The 24,814-nt window shown below is 39.7% G+C and overlaps 1 protein-coding gene across 3 annotated transcripts in view; it reads right to left on the bottom strand.

Annotated features, from left to right (window-relative positions):
• IDE (insulin degrading enzyme) overlaps positions 1-24,297 on the bottom strand; it is a 108,309-nt gene extending 84,012 nt beyond the window's left edge. The window contains exon 1 of one of the 3 annotated variants that reach the window (XM_020964096.2): positions 23,857-24,297. In XM_020964096.2, coding sequence (XP_020819755.1) covers positions 23,857-23,954 — 98 coding nt within the window. In that variant the 5' untranslated portion in view covers positions 23,955-24,297. Of the gene's footprint in view, positions 1-4,135; positions 4,202-23,350; positions 23,492-23,856 lie in introns of those variants that run through there. The other 2 variants (XM_020964097.2, XM_020964098.2) reach the window with 2 other exon arrangements.
• Between the last annotated feature and the right edge of the window lie 517 nt (positions 24,298-24,814).

Below are 24,814 nucleotides of genomic sequence, written 5' to 3'. Positions count from 1 at the left end.
TATAGCTCAACGTATATAATCCATGTAGAGAAAATTAGGTCGATTTATATGGAGCAATATTTTTATTTATGATGACTGAGGAGTTACAGTTATAGGAGCAAGGTCTGAAAACCTCAGAAGACTTACAAACATAAGTAAAAGCACAAAGCAAAATGCAAAGGGAGTAGGGAAGACCTTCACAATAATATTCATCAAAAAGAAATCACCAGAAAATTTCACACAAAGAATAACATGTAGTTCTGAGGGGTATATACCAACTGAAGGGGTTTAACAGATAATAGGAAATAAATATTTTTAAGAGTAAGTTGTCAGTCTTATCTCGGCTCAGAGTGATATTGCTGCTTACAGAAACAGCAAGGCTAGGGGGCAGCTAGGTGGTGAAGTGGATAGAGCACCAGCCCTGAAGTCAGGAGAACCTGAGTTCAAATCCGGCCTCAGACCAAACACTTGACACTTACTAGCTGTGTGACCCTGGGCAAGTCACTTAACCCCAATTGCCTAAAAGAAGAAAACAGAAACAGCAAGGTTGGAGAACTGATAGTAGTGATAATGTTAACAAAAAGTAAGAACACAGTTATTAATAAAACATTTAAATGAATTATACAGACGAGATCAGAAGGAAACACAAACAAGCAGTGCAGTGCTAGAGTTAAATTTAACTTATAATTTAAAAAACAAGCTATGCATTAGACATTTCAGTGTTATATACAATCCTCTTATTCTGTTCTTCTCGGTGTAAGGAAATGTTCATGTTTGTCAAGTTCATAAGTATAAAAAATAAAGTAAAAAGCATTGGGGCTGGGGGCTTTAATGAGTTACCAACCTACCAAGTGAACTAGACATTGATCTGGAATGAGGGAAGCAATATGATAGAGACATTTCACGAATTCCATTACCTCTGGAGAAGTAGCCAAGTGACCTTGTAAAACCAGAGAAATACTCCATGAGTTAAGAGAAGTTCAGAGGTAGGTCACTGGGGTATGAGGCATGCTTGTCCTTTCACGGATAAGATTATAGTTTATGGGTCAAGATCTCTATGAGACAGCATAAGAAATGCTCAGTATATTATTTCTTCAGTATATCTCGCTCTTTGGGTTGCCCATTAATATCAAACATATTTACATAAGAACCCCCCCCACACACACAATATTGATCTCTATTAAGAAGGTGTCCTACTGGCCTCATTTCTTTTTTCTTTTTTCTTTTTTTTTTTGACTGGCCTCATTTCTAAAATATATAGAGAACTAAGTCAAATTTATAAGAATACAAGTCATTCCCCAATTGATAAATGGTCAAAGGATATGAACAGGCAGTTCTCAGATGAAGAAATTAAAGCCATCTACAGTCATATGGAAAAATGCTCTAAATCACTATTGATTAGAGAAATGCAAATCAAAACAACTCTGAGGTACCACATCACACCTATCAGATTGGTTAACATGACAAAACAGGAAAATGATAAATGTTGGAGATGATGTGGGAAAACTGGAACACTAATGCATTGTTAGTGGAATTATAAACTGATTCAACCATTCTGGACAGCAATTTAGAACTAGGCCCAAAGGGCTATAAAAATGTGCACACCCTTTGACCCAGCAATATCACTTCTTAGCGCTGTATCCAAAAGATCATAAAAATGAGAAAAGGACTCACTTGTACAAAAATATTTATAGCAGCTCTTTCTGTGGTGGCAAAGAATTGGAAATTGAGGGCATGCCCATCAATTGGGGAATGGCTGAACAAGTTGTGGTACATGAATGTGATGGAATACTATTGTGCTATAAGAAATGATGAGCAAGCAAAATTCAGAAAAACCTGGAAAGGCTTGTATATGGACTGATTCTTAGGGAAGTGAGCAGAACCAGGAGAATGTTGTGCACCGCAACAGCTACACTGTGTGATGACTAACTTGATAGACTTAGCCCTTCTCAGCAATGCAAGGATCTAAGAAATCTCCAAAAGTCTCATGATGGAAAATGCTATCCATATCCAAAGAAAGAACTATGGAATTTGAATGCAGACCAAAGCATACTATTTGCTCTCTCTCTTTTTTTTCTTCTGTTTTGTTTTGCTTCTTCTTTCTTGTGGTTCCTCCTATTGGTTCTAATTCTCCTTTACATGACTAATGTGAAAATATGTTTAATAGGAATGTATATGTAGAGCATACATCAGATTGCATGTCTTCTTGGGAATGAATGTTGAAAACAAAATAAATTAATCAATTAAGAAAAAAAACCCTGCATATCTTCTGACCCACAATACCACTACTAAGTCTGCATGTGAAAAAGATCAAGAAAAGGGAAAAGGAGCTATCTGTACAAATATTTTTAGCAGCTCTTTTTTCCAGTGGCAAAGAATATGAAGTTGAGGGGATGTCCATCAATTGGGTAACAGATAAACAAATTATGGTGTATGTTTGTCATGTAATATTACTGTGCTATAAGAAATGACAAGCAAAATCATTTCAGAAAAAAACTGGGAAGACTTAAATGCACTCATGCAAAGTGAAGTATACATAGTAACAGCAATATTGTAAGGATGATAAACTCTGAAAGACTTAATTACTCTGATCAAAACAATGATCCAAGACAATTCCAAAGGACTTATGATGAAAAAATGCTATCTACCTCCAGAGAAAGAACTAATAAACTCTAAATGAAGACTGAAGCACTTTTATTACTCCCTTTTTATTTTTTTGTGTTTCTTTTGCAACATGACTAAACTGGAATTATATTTTGTATGACTTCACATGTATAATTTAAATCAAACTGCTTACCTTCCCAAGGAGGAGAAAGATCAGGGGGAGAATTTGGAACTCAAAATTAAAAAAAAAATTGTAAAAATTTTTCTTACATATAATTGGAAAATATTTAAAATAAACTTTTAAAATTCTTCACAAAAAAAATGTGTCCTATTAGGGGTGACAGGAGTGGATCAGTTTATAAAAGTATCTCTTTTGGAATTGTGAATGTCTATATTGCAGGGCTACCACTTGCATATTATTGCTTTTCAAACCACACATATAACATAGCATACAGAAACACTACTACTGACAATCAGCAGAGTATGGTTAAGTATAATTCTCCAGAAAAACATAAAACTTAATACTATTTTATAATGTGCATGTGCCAATGGGATAAGTCACCAAAATCTAATTAAAACTAAAGAGTGATGAAATCAATGGCTAAGTCAATTATATACCATTTCATGATAGAAGGGAATTAACAAAGTGATGGTAATTCCCCAGTACAACTGGTGTTATCATATATCTTCATGGACTTTCCAGGCAAGATGGGACAAGAATATCCAGAACACCCTAGATAAACAGCAGCCAACAAATGATAAGCATATAAGGGATGCACCTTCAATGAACAAAATTTACTGGGAAGAATGAAAGGTAACTGCAAAAGCAATCATCCATAAAGCAATCTAGCTAGACTACATACAGCATACCAGGTTGCTTTAACAATCTTCAACCTTCACAAAACTATGAATTCTAAAACTTCTATTCCCTTAATTTTTGAATGTGAATTCTCATTTAAATTCACGAAGTGGCTCCTAAGAAAGTGAAGGAAAGTTCACCTTAGTTACAAACACCTATTCTTGTTTTGTTAAATGTGGAAAAGTTTTTTTAAAGAAGAAAAAGAAAGATCTGCTCTACCCTTCCCATAATCCTAATGTACACATTGTCTCTGATTTCTTATTTCCTAACCCATATTTTTTTTAAGTGATTAAACCCTAGATTTAGATAACCCTTCTGATTTAAGCCTGTTCATAACAGTCACCAAAGTCTTTCAGAAGCAACAATATATTTCATTTGAGAAATAACCCATCAATGCTGAAATTGACATCTGGACATTAAAGCTTCCCTTGATCACACATACTTTGTATAGCAATGAGATGGATTCCACAAGTTTGGGCAGAAATCAATCCCAACGTTTGAGAGTCAAAGTCTATGCTGGGAGCAATAAGAGCTCCAACTTCAAACTGATAGTGCCTCCAAAAACCGCCACCACAATCAAGAAACAATAAAGAATTTGCCAAGCAAGACCCATTTCCAACAGCCTACCACTTCCTCTTCATTTTCCCCAAAACAAATATCTGTCCACACTTCCCACAGCAACTGAATTCATACCTTCTGGGATAAAGGAAGAAGCAAAGGAATAAGGATTCTCAAGCTTCCTCTGATGAACTAACTCCTCAACAGCTTGCCAGCCTCTGGAGTATTTATGATCTCATGAGGTCACCTGACTCAGCTGAGCCACTTATAAGCAATAAACAAAAAGCCTTCACTAACAACTTTTTAAAATAACAAGGGCTATCCAAAAACAAAAACAAAACAAGCTTAAGTGCTTAAGGAAGTCAAAGTAGAAAACCTAGCTCTAAAAGAAATACTTTCTTCAAAAAGTATTCAAATTCAAGATGTCACATGCAAAATCATTTATAGGCACCAGCAGAATTATTTTTAATAGACCACATCGCAGTGAAAACTTTAAAATGCACTACTATCACCTTTCAGTGTTCTATTGCATTGCTTTCTAGTAGATTAATTTCTTCACATATTAAAATGCTGTTAAGAATTTAAATAAATGTGATTTAGAATCAAAGAATGTTAGAGCTGAACAGGCCCTATAAGGAGCACAGATTTCCATTGGATGGTTCTCCCTCCTCCCCCCACTCTTCCATGCTACTTCTTATGAATTATAAAACTTTATTTGGAAGTCTGAAATTATAGACAGGAAATCAGCAACAAAATTTCAAAACTTTCATACCAAATTGAGATTTTGATGAAAATAACTGCTTTGTTATCAACAAAATGTTGGGATTATTTTCTTTATCAGATTTCTGCCAGAGGCCAGAGAAAACAGTATTCCACGGGAGAATGACCACTGGCCTCTGAAGGCTTGAGCCTGAGCTCCAGCCTGGCTGCTCATTAGCAGCAGCAGCAGGCAGGCAAAGCTCTTCATCTCTCTGAGCTTCTGCTTCTTGATAAAATTGAGGAGTTGGACAAAACTATCTCTAAGGTCCCTTCCAAGCATAACATTATGTGATGCTAGTCACTTTAACACTAACTTAGCCTCTTCTATTTAAACAATTAAGATGGAAGACCACTATTTTTGTACTGGCACAGAAACAGCATGTGGCATACACTGCAGTCTCATTAGAAGAGCAATGCAGAGTCAATATAATAAATTCTTCCTTCTCTGGAATCCCACTAATGATCAGCATGGGAGGTTTGACCTGCTCCATTTCCAGCCTGGGCCAGTTTGCCCAGGCTCTTTAGGCAACCCCCATCCATTCTTGGAGGCTCACCATACTGATGACAGACTCAGTACGGGTATCTGATCAGCTTAGCCCTTTGCAGCTTAGAAATCCTGAGACATCTGACAGCTTTGGTCTCTCCAGTAGCTGAGAGTATAGGCATGTGCCACCATGCCCTGCAATCCCCTATTTCACCTACTTTTGTAAAGTCTCTGTATATTTGTAAAAGTTACTTGTGATTCTGGCCTCTTATTATTAGGTCAATTGTATAGAGCCTGCCAACATTAGTACTGAAAAGAATATAAAATCACCAGTAAACATTTAGGGAAATGAGCAAAAATCATCATTGTACAAACTGATCCTCCTGATAAAGCTAGAAGACTTTCTTTAAGCAAGGTCCTGGGGACTAACGATGGTCCACAAGGTTCTCAAAGCAGCCAAGAGGCTACTCTGAAATTCAATGGATATACAGCTAAGTTTCCTACCTAACAGAGTAAAACACAGAATAATAACTCAACTGCACATAGTGTTTTACAAGGCTTACAACTACCTCTCGCAAGTATCCTCATTTTACAGCTGAGAACATTGAAGTTCAAAGTCATAAAGTGGTTCCCCACAGGCTCACTGTCATGCTAAGCATCAGAGCCAGGAGTCCAACAGATATCCTGAGTTCAAGACTAGTGGACCAGGTCTTTTCAACATAACACTCTCTCTCTTCTCTTCAAATTTACCAAAAGTAGGGAAGCACAAAACAGTATAGGACAACTGTCACAGATGAAGTCCATTGTCCTAAGGAAAGGGAGGCTGCCTACAGTAAAGGGAAAGAGAAACAAGGAATGTAAAACCTCACTGAAGATCAAATGTAGTACAGTTTTCTATGACCCCCACCCAAAACTATGATCTTTTCTTTCCTTTCCTGTCCCTAAATGACAAGGGTGAAGCCGATCAGAGTTGAATGGATTCAAAGAACATTGTCTCAGGATGTAAGTGATGCCATAGGGTCTTTCACCAAGTTAAAATGGTTTGTGGATTAAAAACTCTGAGACCCTTTCTCCTCCAAAGAGATATACTCATTACATAAATTTGTGAAATCTTACAAGCTCTAAAGGCCATCCTAGAAATGGAGTCACATTAATGCCAGGCTGTACTGACCTCTTCTGAGCAAGAATCAAGAAAAAGAGGGCTTGCCAAACAATGATGGGGCATTTAACATAATCATCAAGTAGGCACACCCAGGTGTGTCTTCAACAAATACTTATTGATGGTAAACATTATTGACCATATCAAAAAATAGAGAACACAAAAAGTATAGCCATGAGTCAGCCAAGTTAATAATAATAATAAAATATGTTGATATTTTAACTGAAGTTTGTATGTAAAATGTAGGTCCACAGTTATTTACCACTTTGGATTTAACCCTGCTTTGGATCGTAACTGTTATTAAAAAATAAAATGACACCACCAACTCACAATATTGGGAAATACAGTCAGGTAAGAGCAAAATACCAAATCAATACAGAAATTACTCCCTCCCTAGTATTAATCAACACGTCCCTCCCAGGATGTGAAGAGCAGGATCTTCATACCTTTGAACAGTGACAACAAAACCCCACCTTAACTCTAAACTTTGGCAGGTTAAAAAATGTCAAATGAATTCTAGAGACGGAAATCCCTTTCTTTAAGATGCCCCCAGACCTTTGGGACAAGGATTGCCTTTAACTTAACTACTATTAATTTCCAAAGGTCCATAAGCAATTAAGGGTTTTGAGATTTTAATCAACACTCTAAATTTCCACTCAAAACTTGCCAAAAAAAAAAAAGGCAGTCAAATATTAGTATCTGACTAGGTCCCCAGAATCCTATATTTCCCTACTCCAGGGTACATGCTAATTTATCCCTGCCTAGAGGCTTAGCTCTATTCAAATTTTGACCTCAGTTTTGGCATATAGGAAGCCTCTAATCCAGAAGTTGTTGGCTGAGCATCAAGATAAGTCCTGTTGCAGGTCATCCATCCAATTCTGATCCTAGTTCACTGTAGACCTAGATTCATCACCTGTTACCTAACTCCTCTGTATTCTCATCCTAGCTACCCAAACCCTGCATACACTTCCCTGCGTTTCCTGATCCCTGACTCTATTTATCCCGAAGACTCTGCCTCACCCAGATACTTAAAGGACTACTCTCCATGTATACCTTGTTACCTATGCTGATCTCAGATCCTTCTTGAACCCACAGACCTCTTCTTTCCTTCCCTCTACCACTAACCCAGGGTTTAAAAAAAAAATACTTTTTTGTGTGTCACTGTCTCCTTTCTCAGAATATTTTTAAATGCAAAAAAAAATACACAAGATTACAAAGGAAACCCATTATATTTTACAACCACTATTCAAAATACTTTCTAAAAACAAGTTCACTGACCCCAAGTTAATAACCCCTGCAACAGACCTGGCTATGATTCCTTGCTGCCTAGAAACTAATCCCTCTAATGTAATAATACTCTCAAACCAAGTCTCTCTTGTCCTGTCCCACTCTACTCCAGCCCAAGATCCAGCAAAATAGGGATATATTTTTCCCCAGAGTATAAAGAACTAAAACGGCCTTCAAGATAACCTGGTCTGCCCCTTATTTTTATAAAGAAAGAATGTATTTATAAGGCAACAATGAATACCAATAAGCAGCTTTAGATATGTAAGAGTTGGGCTGCTTCAATTAGCCTTCCAATACAGGGTTTCACTTCATTCACTGAGATTCCTCTCAGAGTGAAACAACTAGACTACAAAACCAAAGTCTGAAGAAAGGACTAAGACCATACACTGTCTTGTCAACATTCTTAATACAGTTTTGATAATTCTGCCTGTGAGATTACAAAATAGTTCTATGGAAGTTAAATACATTAATTGAGCAAAGGAGTCATAAGGAAGAATAAAAATGGAACAATTAGTCATCACAATTGGCACACATGAGCCAATGCTTTCTTAACATTCTGGTTTCATCATGTAAACTTAATGGAAATAATATCATAAAATATTTTAATAAATTCATACAAAACCCAACGAATACATTAACAAATCACACAGAAAGCTTGATAAGGTTACATTTATCAAGAATGAAAACTAGAAAGCTTAAATAACTAGAACTATGTTTCATCTCAGAAAGAGAGCTAAGTTATAAGGTCCAGGATATTACACATTTTCATATTCTATACTTTTATCACAGAGAAAAAATACAAGCAGATAAACTGACATTTTAGGAAGTGGACTAGAGATAGTGTCCAAATTCCATAATTTCATCTGTATAGGAAATTTCCTGTGGAAACAACAAACATTTATTAAATACCTATGTGCCAGGCACTGTACTATGTGCAGCCTAATGCAAGAGATAACACGCAAACAACTACGTACAAACAACATACAGAGAAGATAAACTGGAGATCATCTCGGGGGAAAGGTACTAAGAGCTAAGCCTTGCAGGAAAGTCAAGGAAGCCAGGAGGCAGAGATAAGGAGGTTAAAGGGTTCCAGGCATAGGGTTCAGGCAGTGAAAATGCAGTTGAGAGATGGCGTGTTGTCGGTGAGGATCAGCAAGGACACCAGTGTCACTGGATCACAAGTTGGTAAAAGTAAGGTGTTAGAAAAGACTAAAAAAGTAGGAAAGGGCTTTAGAGGATTTTGTATTTGATTCTGGAGACAACAGAGAGCCACTGGAGCTGAACGAATTGGGGGGGGGTAACATGGTCAGACCTACACTTAAGAAGGATTAATTTGATATCTATTGGATGCAAATGGACAAGTTACATATAAACTCAGTGTTACAAAGCTGTCTGGGGCACTGAGAGATTAAGTGGATTGCCATGGCCACAAATGGAATTCATCAGGGGCTGAACCTGAACCTAGATCTTCTCGTCTCCAAGGACAGCCCTCTCTAAACCACGCTGCCTCTCTTCAACAAGTTAATGTTAGGCATTTAACCAAAAAAACAAACTTGCCAGTACAGATCCAGCAGTCACCTATACCTCCTACACCTACAGTACTGTACAGAGATCACATATTCATAATGATGGACGTGACAAAATCCTAATGTATTTCTGCATCAGAGGAATTATGTTCAATAGGATTTTAGCATAAAGTACTGGTAAGCTTAAGCTTCACAATATTACTTGGTACCAGAAAGAGTTGGAGGGGGGAAAAAAGCATCTCACACCTTGTACCGGAGAGGCTGGGGGCTATGGTGGGGAAAGTTAAATCATATGTTGTTAGTCAATCTGTTGGCTGATTCTGCTGATTATTCCTTTTTATATCTTTCCAGAAAAAGAAAGACGTGCTGGGGATGGAAAGGGGACAAATATATTCAGAAACGAATGAGATATAAAAACAAAAGGCATCCTCACTAAAAAAAAGAGGAAACAAAAGCCCCTTTAAAAAAAATGCCATGTTTTTTCATTCAGAAAGCTTACCCAGGCAGACAGGGTTTTATCAATGTGTTTTGTCATCTCAAGTGTAATAGTGTATGAAGGTAAACAGATAAAGCTATGAATGAGATGCCTAGTAAAAATAATAATCTTTTCAAAAGATATACAGCTTGAAAATCTGGTTAAAATTGCTCAAGCACCACCCCCTGCACAAGAAACATAGCACCTGTGCTCACTAAAATGGAGAATTTGAGTAAGAACCCAGACCTATTATTCTGGCTATATGAGACATGCCTCTGGAAGTTTAAACTGAAGAATCCCTGGCACTGGTACGTTTGCATGTTAGTCTGGTTATATGACCTTGCTGGTTCGGATTCTTTAAATGGAAATTTGTGGTTCACTCACTATATGAATAGTGTGAATACACAGAAAATGTTCAAGTATGTATACCTATATATGATATTTTATATACATATAAAAACGTGCCTTGTGTTTATACAAAATAAAAGGCCTCCAAGCAAATTACTTAGGAGGCTCTGGTATTAACCTACCTGCTTGGACATTTTCTAAATTTCTACAGCTTCTCTATGAATCCTTTCCTGTTCCTACAGTGGCTGTATTCTCTCCCCTCCTACCCCCATAAAACTTTCTCGGAACCGTTGTCTCCCTTGGCTAGATAATAAGCTCTTTTAAAGCTTTTATCTTCACATCCACAGCGCCTAGCACAATATCTAGCACAAGGTAGGCAATTAACATATACTTGAATGACTGATGGGGCTGAACTCACCCCGGTCAGATCTGCATTCTTAGAATGATTACAAACTGTGTGATGCTGATAAGTAAATACGGACTCTGTTTGAAATGGGGAGAAGAGGATCACCAGAGAGTGAGAAATACCAGGAGGAGCACAAGCTCAGAGAAGGCAAAGGTGGGAAAAGATCTGCAGAGACAGCAGGCCACTCCATCCACATTTTTAATACTGGCCCATGACGACGACGACGATGACGGCAACAACTGCAGCTCCCAGGGGCAGCTTAGGGCACAGTAGATAGCGCTGCGGCCTTGGAGTCAGGGGGACCTGAGTTCAAATCTGACCTCAGACACTTAACACTTACTGGCTGTGTGACCCTGGTCAAGTCACTTAACCCCACTGCATAGCCAAAAAAACCCCACAACAAACCCACAACTGCAGCTCCCATTGCTTCTCTACACTCTTCTCCCTGATTCCATTCCTAGCCTGAAACTTGTTCTCTAGAGCCATGTTTCAGCACAATTAGTAGCTTATTATATGCTATATTTTATTCTCTCTGGCTATTTCAGTAGATTTTCTATAGCAGTTTGGTTTATGCCTTGTCTCCCCAAACAGACTATATACATTTCTTGGCTGGGGACAGGGACCTTATCTCATATATACCTTTTTGGTTAACTGCCCACTACATCCAGCACACTGCTAGATACAAAGGTGGTTTTTAATACTTGATTTATTTCTATCTTTATAATGGAAAAACAAAGTTCCTGTCTTCTCCCTATTATTACAAACATCTGTTGAGATCCAACTGTGTACAGAGCAGTAGAGACAAAAAGACAAAGCCAAGGTACTGGTTGGTTTTTTTTCCCCCAGCTGCCCCCGAACCCTAAAAATACAACTTTCAGTGTTGGTTCTAGTTGCAGTGCTAAAAATACAATTTTCAGTGACGATTCTGATTGCAGTCAGAGCAAGACAGATGACTTTTCTTTGGTATGTGACCACTAAGTCACATGGCTTCCGTTCCCACAAAGTTTATGTGCTTTTAAAAAGGGGTGCTTTTCATGGTATTCCCCACCAAAAAATTTAGCTAGCTAAAATTCAGCCAAACACCACAACCAGGTGAATCCATTTCCATCCTAAAACAAAAACGAACGTTAAAAATACTGACGCAGAACTCTGGCCTCGGAGACAGGAAGGCCTGAGTTTAAATCCGGCTTCAGACACTTGACACTCTCTATGTGACCCTGGGCAAGTCACTTAACCCTGACTGCCTCACCAAAAAGCAAAAAATAAAAAATAAAAAAATACTGACACAAACCAGTTTATTGTCTCTGATTTTTCCTTTGGGAAGGTTTGGTTGGCTCCATTAAGAAACCAGCCTGTCACAGCTGGTGCAATTTCCAAAGGAAATTTAAAAAAACAAATTGTTCGTGGTACAGTGTAGATGCATTACAGAATGGAACTACAGTCAAACTTCTTTTTTCACAGGCCTAGTGATATCATGCGGTCTGGCTCAAGATTGGAAATTACCTATTTTATGCTCCAATTTGTTTCTAATTCCAGAGGAAAAAACAATTCCTTAGGCACTTTGCAAAGCTGCAGATACATCTTCCATTCTCTTTCCTTGTTTAGATGGAGAATGATTTTAATGAAACCTATCTGGATCTATCTAACGGCTTATGACTTAAAAACGTTATTGTGGGTTGCTTGAGAATTACAATTCAGTCCATCCTCCAGTTGTCAAACTGATTTTCCTAAAGTGCAGGTCTAATCATGTTGCATCTCCATTCATAAACTCCAGTAGCTCTCCATTATTCCCAAGATCAAACAAAAACTCCTGTCTCGCTTTTAAAGCCCTTCATAACCTTCCCTCTTCCTACCTTTGCAGTCTTCTCACGCCTTACGCTACTCCACATCCTCTACAATCCAGTAAGCCTGGCTTCATTGCAGTTTCCCAAACAAAACTCTCCATTTTCACACTCCAATTTTCTCATTTTCCCATGCCTGGAATGCCTACCGTTCTTAGTCTTGACTCTTCTTTCCTTCAGATCCCAGCTAAAAGCCCATTTCTACCAGAAATCTTCCTGCTTCTCTTTGTGGTAGTGTCTTCACTCTACAATTATCTCCACTTTGTCTCTTACCTGTATCATTTTTTGTACAGAATTGTTTGCCTGTGTTTCCTCCACACAGAATGAGAGCTTCCTGAGGGTAGGACTTTTGCTGTTCTTTGTATTCCCCGTGCTTAGAGACAATGCCTAGTACACAGGTACTTAATAAGTATCTGTGGACTTGACTTTTCATCCTTATAACAACTTTATAACATTATAACAACTATCTACACCAGAATGGGCTCCTCCACCCAATTCTACTCCTAATCCATAACAGAGCTCTTCAAATATCTGAGGGGCTATGAAGCAGATCAAGAATTGTTTTGCAGTGGCATAACAATTCCATGGGTATAGTCCCTGAAACTAATGCCAATGAGTAGAAACCAAAAGAAACATATTCTGGCTGGACAGAAATTTTTTTTTTCGAAAAATTAAGAATAAGAATGGCTAGCATATCACTTTAAGGTTTGTAAAGCACAAATATTTCATTTTCTCACCAAAACAATTCTCGAAGTTTGGTGCTATTATCCCCAATTTACAGCTGAGTAAACTGAGGCAAACAGAGGTTAAGTGATTTGCTCAGGGATACACAACTAGTAAGTCAGGCAAAATGTGAACTCAAACTTTCCTGACTCCATGTCCAGCATTCTATCTACTGAGCTACCTAGCTGATTAAACAAATACAATTATGAAGTGGGCTGCTTTGAGAACTTCCTGATCAATGAGTATGTTAAAGAAAAGGCTGGATCTGCTAGAAACTCTATACAATAGGAGTTTTTAACCTAGGGTCTATAAACTCGGAAGGGGGTAAAAATTACATCTTTATTTTCACTAACCTTTAGTTTCTTTATAATCCTATATATTTTATATCATGCTTTTAAAAACCTAATTCTGAGGAGGGGTCTACAGGCTTTACCAGACTGCCAAAGGGGTCCATGGACAGAGAAAAGGGTTAAGAATCCCTGCAATACAGGAAAAAACTTCTGCACTGAATGGTATGTTGAACTAGGTATCTTCTAAGTTTCTTCCAACTCCTATGTTCTCAGGCACTAGAGAGCCAGAAATAGAAAGAAACTCTAAAGTTTATAAATCAGGGACTTTTCTCAAGAATGAAAGTGTGTGTGACAGAATGGGTCTTAGGTAGATACAGATTCTCTTTACCCTGATTTTGCACCACATCTCAAACCACTGTCTAAGTGAGGCTGCTGTTTCATAGCGCTGCCCAGAATATTCCCTGCCTGTTGGGGGAAATGGGGCAGGGGAGAGCTAACCCATTTTCATTTAATACTTGATTTATAAGGACACAGGATCAAAGGTTTTAAAGCAGGAAAGGGCTGGAGAATCCACCTAGTCCAACTCCCTTTATTTTAAAAATGAATAAATTGAGGTCTGAAGAAATTAAGTAACTTGCTCAGCTTACTGGACTTTTCTCATATCCTTCAATTTTGTAGAGAATACATGAAATACAGCTTTGTTCTCAGATCTATTTACCAGTATTTTAAGAGACAGAGAAGAAGGGATGTTACAGGTTACAAAAAAATCTATATTCATTTATGTTCCAGATATATCACAGTCTCTGCTATGTAGATTTATAGCCTCTGCCCAATCATATTCCTCACCTCTTAACCTAAGATCTAATTCTCAGTTCTGGATATAGGCAGGCCTCTTTCCTCATGTCAGTGTCCGTGTCTCGCCTTTTCTTCTCTGACCTGACCTTAGATTGGTTGTTATGACATTAATCACACCAGCTCTTTTATATTTTCCTGCCCTGACAAATCCATCTGTTCTCAGACCCAGAATACCCTAATTTACCTTTCTTATTCTACTTCCTGTTGACTCTGAGAATAACTGCTGGATCTGGATGGGTGACATTAATCTCCCTGTTTATTTAAGGTCTAAAACTCCACCTACTTCAGGAGGTTGCAACCTAGCACCTTCTTGTTACACAATGACATCTGCAATTTCAGAGCAATTTCTGTAAGTACTTGGTTATGGTTTTTGCAATTACCTTTGACATATAGGTGTAGTCATAAAAGATGAGACTGATTTCCTCTCATTTTATAATCATACATACCATATATTTGAAACATAATTCTAAGAACAAAAGGGGCTTTTTTTTTAACCATAGAGACAGAGTTTTACAAAGGGGCACTAGTAGGGAACAGACTAACATAACCAAAATAATTTTTCACATTAGCTGTGTTTTGTAGAAAAAGCTGGGAACTATGACACAAATATCAAGCCAGTTTTTTAGGGAGGCTCCTGCCTTCTGGAACTCTGCCTCAAAAACATACTCAGCTAGAATGCTGCCTGACAAAGTACAACCCTCCACACCCCACATCCCCTCTGGATGCTGGGCCATGTCCTATATTGGTCACTGATCATTGCAGACCAAAACAGAAGCGAAGTCCAAGAGTAGTCAGTCAGAAAACTTTATAAATATGTAAAGACCTTTTCCATCCCAAGACAGAAAGGAGAAGGAAAAAAAGGCAGACAGGAGGAGGTACTGACAAGCAAACTAGAATTTTGTTGTTATTGTTGTTCAATTAAATTTCAAGGATTAGAGAAACTGCCTTATCACAGAATCCCTAGATTACAGATTTCAAGCTAGAAGTGCCCTTAGTGGTCATCTAATAATAATAGTTAGCATTTATGTAGCACTTCAAGGCTTACAAAGTGCTTTACATACGTTTTCTCATTTGCTCCTCAAGACAATCTGGTGAAATAGGTGCTAACTAAATCTGAGGTTAATCCAAATCCCTCATTTTAAAGATGAAGAAAACCAAGACTGAGAAGTTAAATGACCTGCCCAGCTTCACCAGAGTTGGAAGAAACCCTAAATAACATCCAGTACAACCCCTCATTTCACAGATGGTGAAGCTAAAAGCCAATAAAATAGCAAATAATTTTTGCATTAAAAAAGGGGGAAACTAGCATAAAGATAAATGAGCTTTCTATGCTGTTTTTTCCCACTTAATGATTTCTAAGACAATATCTTAGACAAGTGAATTCTAAAGTAGGCTCTCTTAAATGTCTTTTCCTTCACAAACACTGGGAAACAGTACTTTAGGAATCCTTGTGCCAGTCTTGTTAAACCTATTCACTTTACAAATAATTAGTTGTAAGCTAAGTATCTTAATTTAATAGAAATTTCTCTCTGGATGTGGAATATTTGATTTAAAATAGGTGACATTTATATAATACTTTAAGGTTTGCAAAGCACTTGACATATATTATTAATGTTTAACTTAATTCAAGTGACCTCAGAATTTCTCTCTCCCTCACGTGCTTCATTTCTGGAACAGGGTTGGTCCTCCTTAGGCAAACCAGTGTACTCCACCCCCCAGGGCTCACTATAGCAATATGTCAAACTTAATGAGCATACCTTTATTCCATCATACCTCAGGATTCCTGGGCCCAAGAGATCCCCGGCCTGGGCCTCCCCTGTGGTAGCTGGGATTATTACAGGTATATGCCACAACTAGAAGAATTTACTTTTTTAGAAAGTGAAATATACATTGCTTTTTTAAAAAAATTAACCATATTTTAAGTGACTAAAGTTGGGACAGGGGGGAAATTATCTGCAGAGACTACAAGTAATCTTCAGAATACAGGGATAGCTCTGAGGTTCTCTCATGCACAGTTGACCCTAGTTTCACATGGCACCCTCTCTGATTTTTAATCTGTAACTACTCTTGAGAAAAACTGATTCTTTTTTAAAGTTTCATATAAACATTTTCTTACAAAATGCTAAGACTGTATGGCTAAAGAATAAAAAAGAAATTCTAGGTCCATAAAATATAAGTTAGTATAAGCTCCTAGGTAAGTATTATAAATATTGAATACTCATCACACGAACTGTCAAAAAGGAATGTTTAGTATATATCACTCAAATCTATAAAAATAATTATAATTGATCCTTCTAAAAAGTCATCCTGGGAAAAAAAAAGGTGGGAAATAAGAGGTACCTAGAAGCCAGGATAATGTGATCGATCTGGCTTTGTTCAGTTTGGGATAATGAAACTGACAGACAGATATACAGAGATAGAGAAATAAAAGTATATAGTAGACACATGTCATGTACATATGACTCTCATCAATAACATATATATACACATATTACCTATACATTCTATATTGTATAGATTTTATATATACATAGATAACATTATAAATGTTTAAATAGATGTAAAAAAAGTCATCCTGGCAAGTTCATTCTATAACAAACGCTAAAAGGACCTCTATTCCCAGAGCCATATATAGCACAGATGTAAATCAAAGCAAAATTCTGCACAGAAACTAGGCTCCAACTAGCATTTTTTTTGATATATGAACATATGAAATCAATTAGAACCACAGTATCACATATTCATAGTATCATTATATTCAGTCTACCCCACCCTAAATAATTCATTAGTTGTTAAAAGAACGCACCCTTTTTTTCTGATAATTAGAACACTGACTTGTATTTGACCAGTTGTACTGCCTTTCAATGCTGAGTTTATTTACGCTGTTTTGGCTCCGAAGTCTTCATTTTGTGTTATTACTTCATGTGAGTCTTCACATGTTTCTCTGAATTCTTCTATTATTCTTTATGATGTGATAACATTATTATTATATTCATATCCTACTGTTTGTTCAGTCATGCTCCAATTGTTGGACATAAGTGTTGTTACCAGTTCTCTCCCAGTTGGATTTAAAGAAGGAGAAAAGTATTAGTACAGTGGAAGGAATACTGAATTAAACCTTAGGAGATCTGAGTTCTAATTTTGGTCTTTGGGTAGTTTGTGTAATCCATGGACAAGTCTCTTTTTGTGTCAGTGCCTCAGTTGGTCAATTTTCTTGTGCAATTTTGGATTTTTGAGCTGAAAGCTGGAGCCTGAGATGTTAACTGGCTCAGGTAAAAAGTCAGTGCATGTCAATGTCAGGTCTTGCCAGACAAGGGCTAACCCTGTGTGGCTGACAGTACAGCTGGAGGTGATACAGGAAAGAGAAAAAAAGCACGTCAGTCCTGCCAGCATGGAGACAAATAACACACAACAGTCTATGATTAAGCTCCAAATAATTCAGCTAGTCATCTAGCATTTGTTTATTATGTGCCAGGCACTGTGCTAAGCAAACAAACAAGCATTATTAAGAATTACTAAGTTCAGCTGATCATTAGAATCTGACCTGCCAATATGCCTGAGCAGGGAGGGCATCTGACCTCCCTAATCCTTGTACTCGATTTGTCAAATGGGAAAAATCCTTTTAACTACCAACCTCACAGAACTGCTGAGAGGAACTACCTAAATCTTATCGTGCTCTAAAATTTGAATTACAAGTTAAGAAATTGGTAAAAGGGAACTGGGGCTAGGGCACACCCAGGTAACCTTCATAAACTTAGTCTATCTTGAAATCCTGATATCTCCTGATTTTTCTCCTCCTCAAAGAAATCCAAACCTGGAAGAATTAAGCATTAAACTATTATTTTAAGACACACCCAAATTTCTAACTTTGAAACCTGATGGCATTTTCACTGGTGGTCCCACAAGCCTAGAATGCTCTCCCTTTTCTTTTTTTTAACTTTTTTCCTTTTTATTGATGCTCTTTTCCTTTTTGAATTAACTTATTTTTAGTTTTCAACATTCACTCCCATAAGCTTCTGAGTTTTAAATTTTTTCTCCCTCCTCTCCACCTCCCTCCCCAAGGAGGTGTGCAATCTGATACAGGCTTTACACATATGTTCCTATTAAACATTTTCACATTAGTCATGTTGTAAAGAAGGATTAGACCAATAGGAGGAGCCATAAGAAAGAAGAAACAAAACAGAAAAAAAGAAAGAGAGAGAGAGAGAGAGAGAGAGCTAACAGTATGCTTCAATCTGCATTCAAACTCCATAGTTCTTTCTCTGGATTTGGACAGCACTTTCCATCATGAGTCTTGGAGTTGTCTCGGATCCTTGCATTGCTGAGAAGAGTTGAGTCCATCAAAGTAAGTCATCACACAGTGTAGCTGTCACTATGTACAACATTCTCCTTGTTCTGCTCACTTCACTCAGCATCAGTCTATACAAGCCTTTCCAGGTTTTTCTGAAGTTTGCTTGCTCATCATTTCTTATAGCATAATAGTATTCCATCACATTCATATACCACAACTTGTTCAGCCATTCCCCAATTGATGGGCACGCCCTCAATTTCCAATTCCTTGCCACCACAGAAAGAGCTGCTATAAATATTGTTGTACATGTGGGTCCTTTTCCCATTTTTATGATCTCTTTTGGATACAGCCCTAGAAGTACTATTGTGGGGTCAAAGGGTATGCACATTTTTATAGCCCTTTAGGCATAGTTCCAAATTGCTCTCCAAAATGGTTGGATCAGTTTACAGCTTCACCAACAATCCATTAACATTCCAATTTTCCGACATCTTCTCCAACATTTATCATTTTCCTATTTTGTCATGTTGGCCAATCTGATAGGTGTCATGTGGTACCTCAGAGTTGTTTTGATTTGCATTTCTCTAATCAATAGTGATTTAGAGATGCTCTCCCTTTCCATCCATGCCTCCTGGTTTCCTTTGAGTCCCAGCTAAAATCTAACCTTCTACAAGAAGCTTTTCTGGATCCCCCTTAATTCTAGTGCCTCTCCTCTGTTGATTATCACCAATTTATCCTGCATATATCTTATTTGTACATAGTTGTTTGCATGTTTTCTCCTGCTTCATTAAACTGAGTTCCTTGAGAGCAGAGGCTGTCTTTTGCCTTTGCAGACAAATAGACAGATAGATATAGATGGACAGATACACACACACACAGATATTTATGTATATGTACGTGTGTGTATATAATGTGTATATGCTGTGTGTGTGTGTGTGTGTGTGTGTGTGTGTGTGTATTTAGTTCAGGGCCTAGCGCACAGAATGCTTTCAATAAATGTTTGCTGACTGACTGAGACTCGTGGTTACATCTTAGAAGTCCCAGGTATTTTACAAACCTTAGCTCATATATGCCATCGGAAAGTACTTGTCAAATGACCACTAACACTTTTCACTGCTAGATCTGGACTGTGCTTACAATCACAATTTGGTTTATTCTAACACTCTTTTTCTCACCCTGAAGATGCAACCTAAAGCTCATACTCCTCAGTGTCTCACAGTGATTAATAAAATAGGATTGCCATCATCTTGAGTAAAACACCGATGGGAAGATCTACATAAAGTATGTTATAAAATCCCAAATCAGCTATCAACAAAAACCAACTTAAAGATAAGGCTCTTTGGCCTCTTTCCCTCCTATTTTAGGCATTTGGGATTGAGCCCTGGGATATAAAGAACTCTAAATTCTGAACTTCACTGCTTCCATTAATACTATGTAGAGCAGCGTTTTCAAATTCAAGTAGAATCATCCTTGAAGGCACTTATTGGATTAGAAAACCACAAATCAGCACTATCCATGTTGTATTATATTTTTATTTATTTTATTCAACATTTCCCAATGACATTTTAGCCTGATTCCTATAGGAGTAAAGAGTTTTGGGGGTGGCCTCCTGTGGCCCCAGAGCTCCAAGTATGACATCTCTAATGGAGAGTACAAGGCAGTTTTGCTCCTTCCAAGCATAAGCCATTCCCAGTATCCTACTCTTTCAACCCATGAAGATGTATATCAAAGAATTATAAATTTAGAGCTGGAAGAGACCTTAGAAGTTATGGAATAGTTCAACACTCTCATTTTACTGATAAAGAAACTGAGGCCCAGAGACACTGAGTGACTTACCCAGGGACATAGCTACTAAGTATCTGAGGTGGAATTTGAACCCATAGCTTCCTAACTTAAGTCTGAAACCTGTCCACTCTACCAGAAAGAGAAAAGATACAATAAACTTCAAAATTTGAAACTCTTAAACATATTGTTGTTGGTCCGTCATTTTTCAGTCCTGTCTGACTCTTTGTGACCTCATGTGAGGTTTTCTTGGCAGAGATACTGGAGTGGTTTGCCATTTCCTTCTCCAGATCATTTTACAAATGAGGAAACTGAGGCAAACAAAGTTAAATGACTTACCCACAATAATAAGTGTCTGAGGACAGATTTAAACTCAGGAAGAGGAGTCTTCCTGACTTCAGGCCTGGCACTCTATTAACTGCTCCACTTAGCTTCTCTTAAGCATTAAGTTTTATGAAATACACTTATGTAACCAGTCTCTTGATATGGTAGACAAAAGATAAACTGCCAAAATGTCAGTCAGCAAAGGTAAGAAAAATTGGAGATCTCACACACACACACACACACACACACACCCCCTTCATCTTGCTCTTCAATACTTGCAGAACTGCCAAAATACTTCCAAAGTGCAGTCTCACTCACAAAAAAAAGGAAACCTGAAAATCTTAACTTAAAGAATCTGAATACCAAATGTTTTATAGCTGTAATTTTCATGTAAGAAAACTGATAAAGAATGCTAGATTGACTTTTCAGAGTAATCTGAACATTTACAGTAACATTTAAATTTAAGTACAATGTAATTTTACCACGAACAAAGAACTTAATACCAAAAGGGAAAGAAGTGTGCTCTGCTACAACGAGGTGACTAAAGAACAACATGTGCTTTGTAAAAAATCTAACTAGATTTTTTAATCTGCTGACTGGTAAAGCACTAACCATTGTTCAAGCAGCCATGGATAAAAAATAAAAACATACTCTCTTCTTTCAGAACTTAAAAAAATGATAAAAGGATCTGTTGTAGCATCTGCAGATATGATGAGCATAAAAACTGAGTTCAGAGTTGTAAAATCAAGTTCTAAAGATTTTTCCTCTCATTAATATTTATCATGAGCACATATTATGTGCAAAGTGCTGTGTGTTCTGTCCATATAGAAATAAAGTATAAGACATGGTCTCCCTCAATAAATCTCTGGCTTAGTTGGAGAAATGTGACATTAACACATGAAGAGTAAAAGAATAAAAGATGTCACACAGCAATTCAGTATTACTTGCCAAATGACTTGTACAAATACCAAAGTTCTAGAGCAGTATATGGGTTGGAAATATTAAGACAGACTGACAAGAAAATAACAGGAAAATCTTCATGGAAGTGCCCTCCAGACTCCTCCCATCCACTCCAATGACTCTGCCACAATGTTACCAGATGATTTTCCAAAAATACCATTCTTGTCGAACCATTTCCATGTCCCAGAACCTTCACAGTTGCCTATAAGATAAAGAACAAACTGCTCTGCTAAGCATTTAAGCTATTCTCAATTTTCTTCATCCAGCTACTTCTGCACAAGAAGCAAGAGCTTTTAAATCTTTCACAATATTCATTACACTCCCACGATATACTTACTACTGCATGGTCTAGCCAAACTGGACTTTTTACTGATCCTCACACACAACAAACTCTCCACATCTCCAGTTTCCTCACCTATGCATTGGCTATCCCCCATGCCAATAATATATTTTTTTTCTCACCTCCACCTCTTAGAATCCCAAAACTCTGCTCAAATGCTATCTTCTCTACTAGCGGTGTGACACTCAGAAATGGGGGCCACCAAACAATACGTAAGAATCCCTGCACACTGCATACTGACTTACTTTTAAAATACAATATTATCTATATTTTATTGTATTCTTGTTTATTTTATTAACTATTTCCTAATTACATTTTAATGTGGGCTACAGGCCTAGTGTTTGACACCTCTGTTCTACATAAAGCCTTTTCTGAACCCTCTCAGCTACAAGACCTCCCCCTACAAATTTACCTTGTATTTTATTTTGTACATATTTATATATGTACATCTTATCTCCACAGATAGCTGTTCAAGGTCTTTATATCCACAGAGACTAGAACAGTTATCTGGAACATAATAACAGACTTAATATATGCTTGTTGACTGAAAAACTTCACTCCAGCAACACTGGTCTAGTCTCCTAATGACATTCCATACTCGTAAAACCCTTCTCCATTTGTCTGAATCCTACTTTTCTTTCATTTAAAGGGCAAACTCGAATCCCATTTCTTTCTTGATGCCTCCTGACAATTTCTGAAACCCTGTAGTGCTTAACTGGCTTATTACTCACTGACATCAATGTTGCCTTAATCATTTTGTCATCTTCTCCCTACCACCAAGCAAAATAAGTCTTATGCTTGTCCCTAATTTCTCACAGAGCTGGAAGAGTCCTTAAAAGAGTCCAGTCCAAAGCCCACATTTTACAAATGAGGATAATGAAACCTGGAGAGACTGAGTGATTTGGCCACATACCAAGCACCAGGAGTGGTACACATAAACCCACACTCTCTGACCCCAGATCCAGTGCTCCTTTCCACATTGTACACTATTCACTGCCTCCCCATAGTAAGTGTACAATGATTGATGAAATCTTGGAGAACGTGTCTTACACAAATGCACAAGCCTACCTATGTTTTGCACAGCTGTTGGTGAAACACTTAGTGCTCTATGGTGTCTATAAAGAAACACCAAAAAAACCCCAAAACTTTTTGGTATAATACGGACAACAGCAAAACCCAAGACCACCTTCTATTCCCAACAGAGCACGCCGTTCCTGCACTGCTCAAACCCTCCCACTCGCCCTCCTCCGCAAACTGGGGAGGGCTTGGGGATGCCCTTTAAGGGCTCTTCCAGATCAGAGAGCCAACGAGACTACGGAGCGAACCGGCAGTGAGGAGCTGGGGAGGGTAAAGGTCCGGCGAAGCCACGGAAGAGCGGCGCGGGCGGAGCGCAGCGGCGGGTGCCCGGCCGTCCTCGCCGCCGGCCCTGGCCCCGGCCCAGCCGCCGCTGCTGCAGCCCCGGCCGCTCCTGCTCCTCCTCCTCCTCTCGCTCCTCCTCCCTACCTGCTTCTCTTCTGTTCAGGTTCTCTTCCCCTGGGAAAAGTCGGATTCCGTCAGTGGAGGCTTTTCTTCCTGCGGTCGGACCCGGTTCCACCGGGGGGCATAACTTGATCCGACTCCCGCCACCCCGGTCGCCGCACTTTGCTGCCCGCCACTGCGCGGCGCTTCTCGGCCTCCCCGCACCGGCCTTGTGACATAGTCCCCGCGGCAACCCTAGGTCACACTGGCGGCGGATCCATGCCCTCCGCTCTGCCCAGCCCGGCAGGGCCCTCGCCAGGCTCGACCTGCCCGCTGCCCTCCCGCCAGGCCCGGGCTCCTCGGGTTCGCCCCGGGCCGGGCGCCCGAGAAGGACTGCGGCCGGCCGGCCGGCCGCCTCCGGAGCCCGGGGGCCAGGCGGCGGGAGCCGCGGGGCGGGGGCTGCGGAATCTCCCCGGCAGCTGCAGCCCCAGACCCCAGCCGCCCTCCCCCGTGAGCCCCGGGACTGCGGCCCCACCGGGCCGCCCACTTACCCTGAAAGATGCTCCCCGCAAAGGCGAGCGGTAAGGACGGGGAGGAAGGTCGTGCCGAGCGCGGGGTGCAGCAGCCGCCACGCTAGTCCGTACCGCATACCCCAGCGCCACCGCCAGGAGCACTGGAAACGCTTCCTCCTTGCGCCCGGAGCTGGCCCAGCCCACTGAGCATGCTCAGTCGGGCAGCTCGCGCCACCCGCCCCCCCGGGCCAGGCGCGAACGCCGCGGAGGAGGCGGCAGCGGCGGAGGGAGAGGAGGGGAAGCTCAGCCGTAACCCCGAGGGGCGGGGCGCGGCTGCGGGGGCGACCGGGCGCGAGCGAGCGAGCCAGCCGGGTCTGCTGGGTGGGGAGGCGCAAGCAGGTGCCGTTCTGTCTCAGGGGTTGCTGAGGAACAGGCGGAACCCAGCGGAGGGAGGGCTCGGGGGGTACGCGGGTTATCTGGGGGCAGCAGCTGATGGACACTCTAAAACAAGGGGAATGTGTACTTGCAGAGACGCTCCCATTGGCTGGTGTAGATCCACCGAGGTGGAGGTGTGCGATCGGGGAGCGTCCACATCCGCGCTGAAAACCAATCACCAGGTTTGGTCCTGCATGCGGACTGCCCCTAATTAGTCCGCGGTGGTCCGCCCGGGTCGCAGCCCACTGGCTCCCTCTAGGGTGGAAGGGGGTGCGAGGGCTGGCTGTACGAGCTTTCAGCGAGTGCTGGGTTCCTTCAGCCAAACATTTATTAAGTGCCTGATTTGGGTTTAAGGCATGGTCCTTAAGAAAGACATCTAGTCCGTAATCCCAAGATACCTAGCCATGTTTCAGCGATGAAAATTTACATTCCTTTGGGCAGGATAAGGGTATGAGACCCTGTGTGGACAGTGGGAGAGGAAGGAAGGAGCGAGCTACATTGCCCAACTGGAACTGGCCAGTTGGGTCCCCAGTGGGGCAGCTTCTACTGCTCACAGATCGTT

The sequence above is a fragment of the Phascolarctos cinereus genome, unplaced genomic scaffold, assembly GCF_003287225.1.
Source record: "Phascolarctos cinereus isolate Bilbo 61053 unplaced genomic scaffold, phaCin_HiC Scaffold_3;HRSCAF=262, whole genome shotgun sequence".
Classification (NCBI taxonomy): Eukaryota; Metazoa; Chordata; class Mammalia; order Diprotodontia; family Phascolarctidae; genus Phascolarctos; species Phascolarctos cinereus.
Note: the sequence above shows the minus strand (reverse complement) of the source record. Positions and strands in the feature narration are given on the sequence as shown.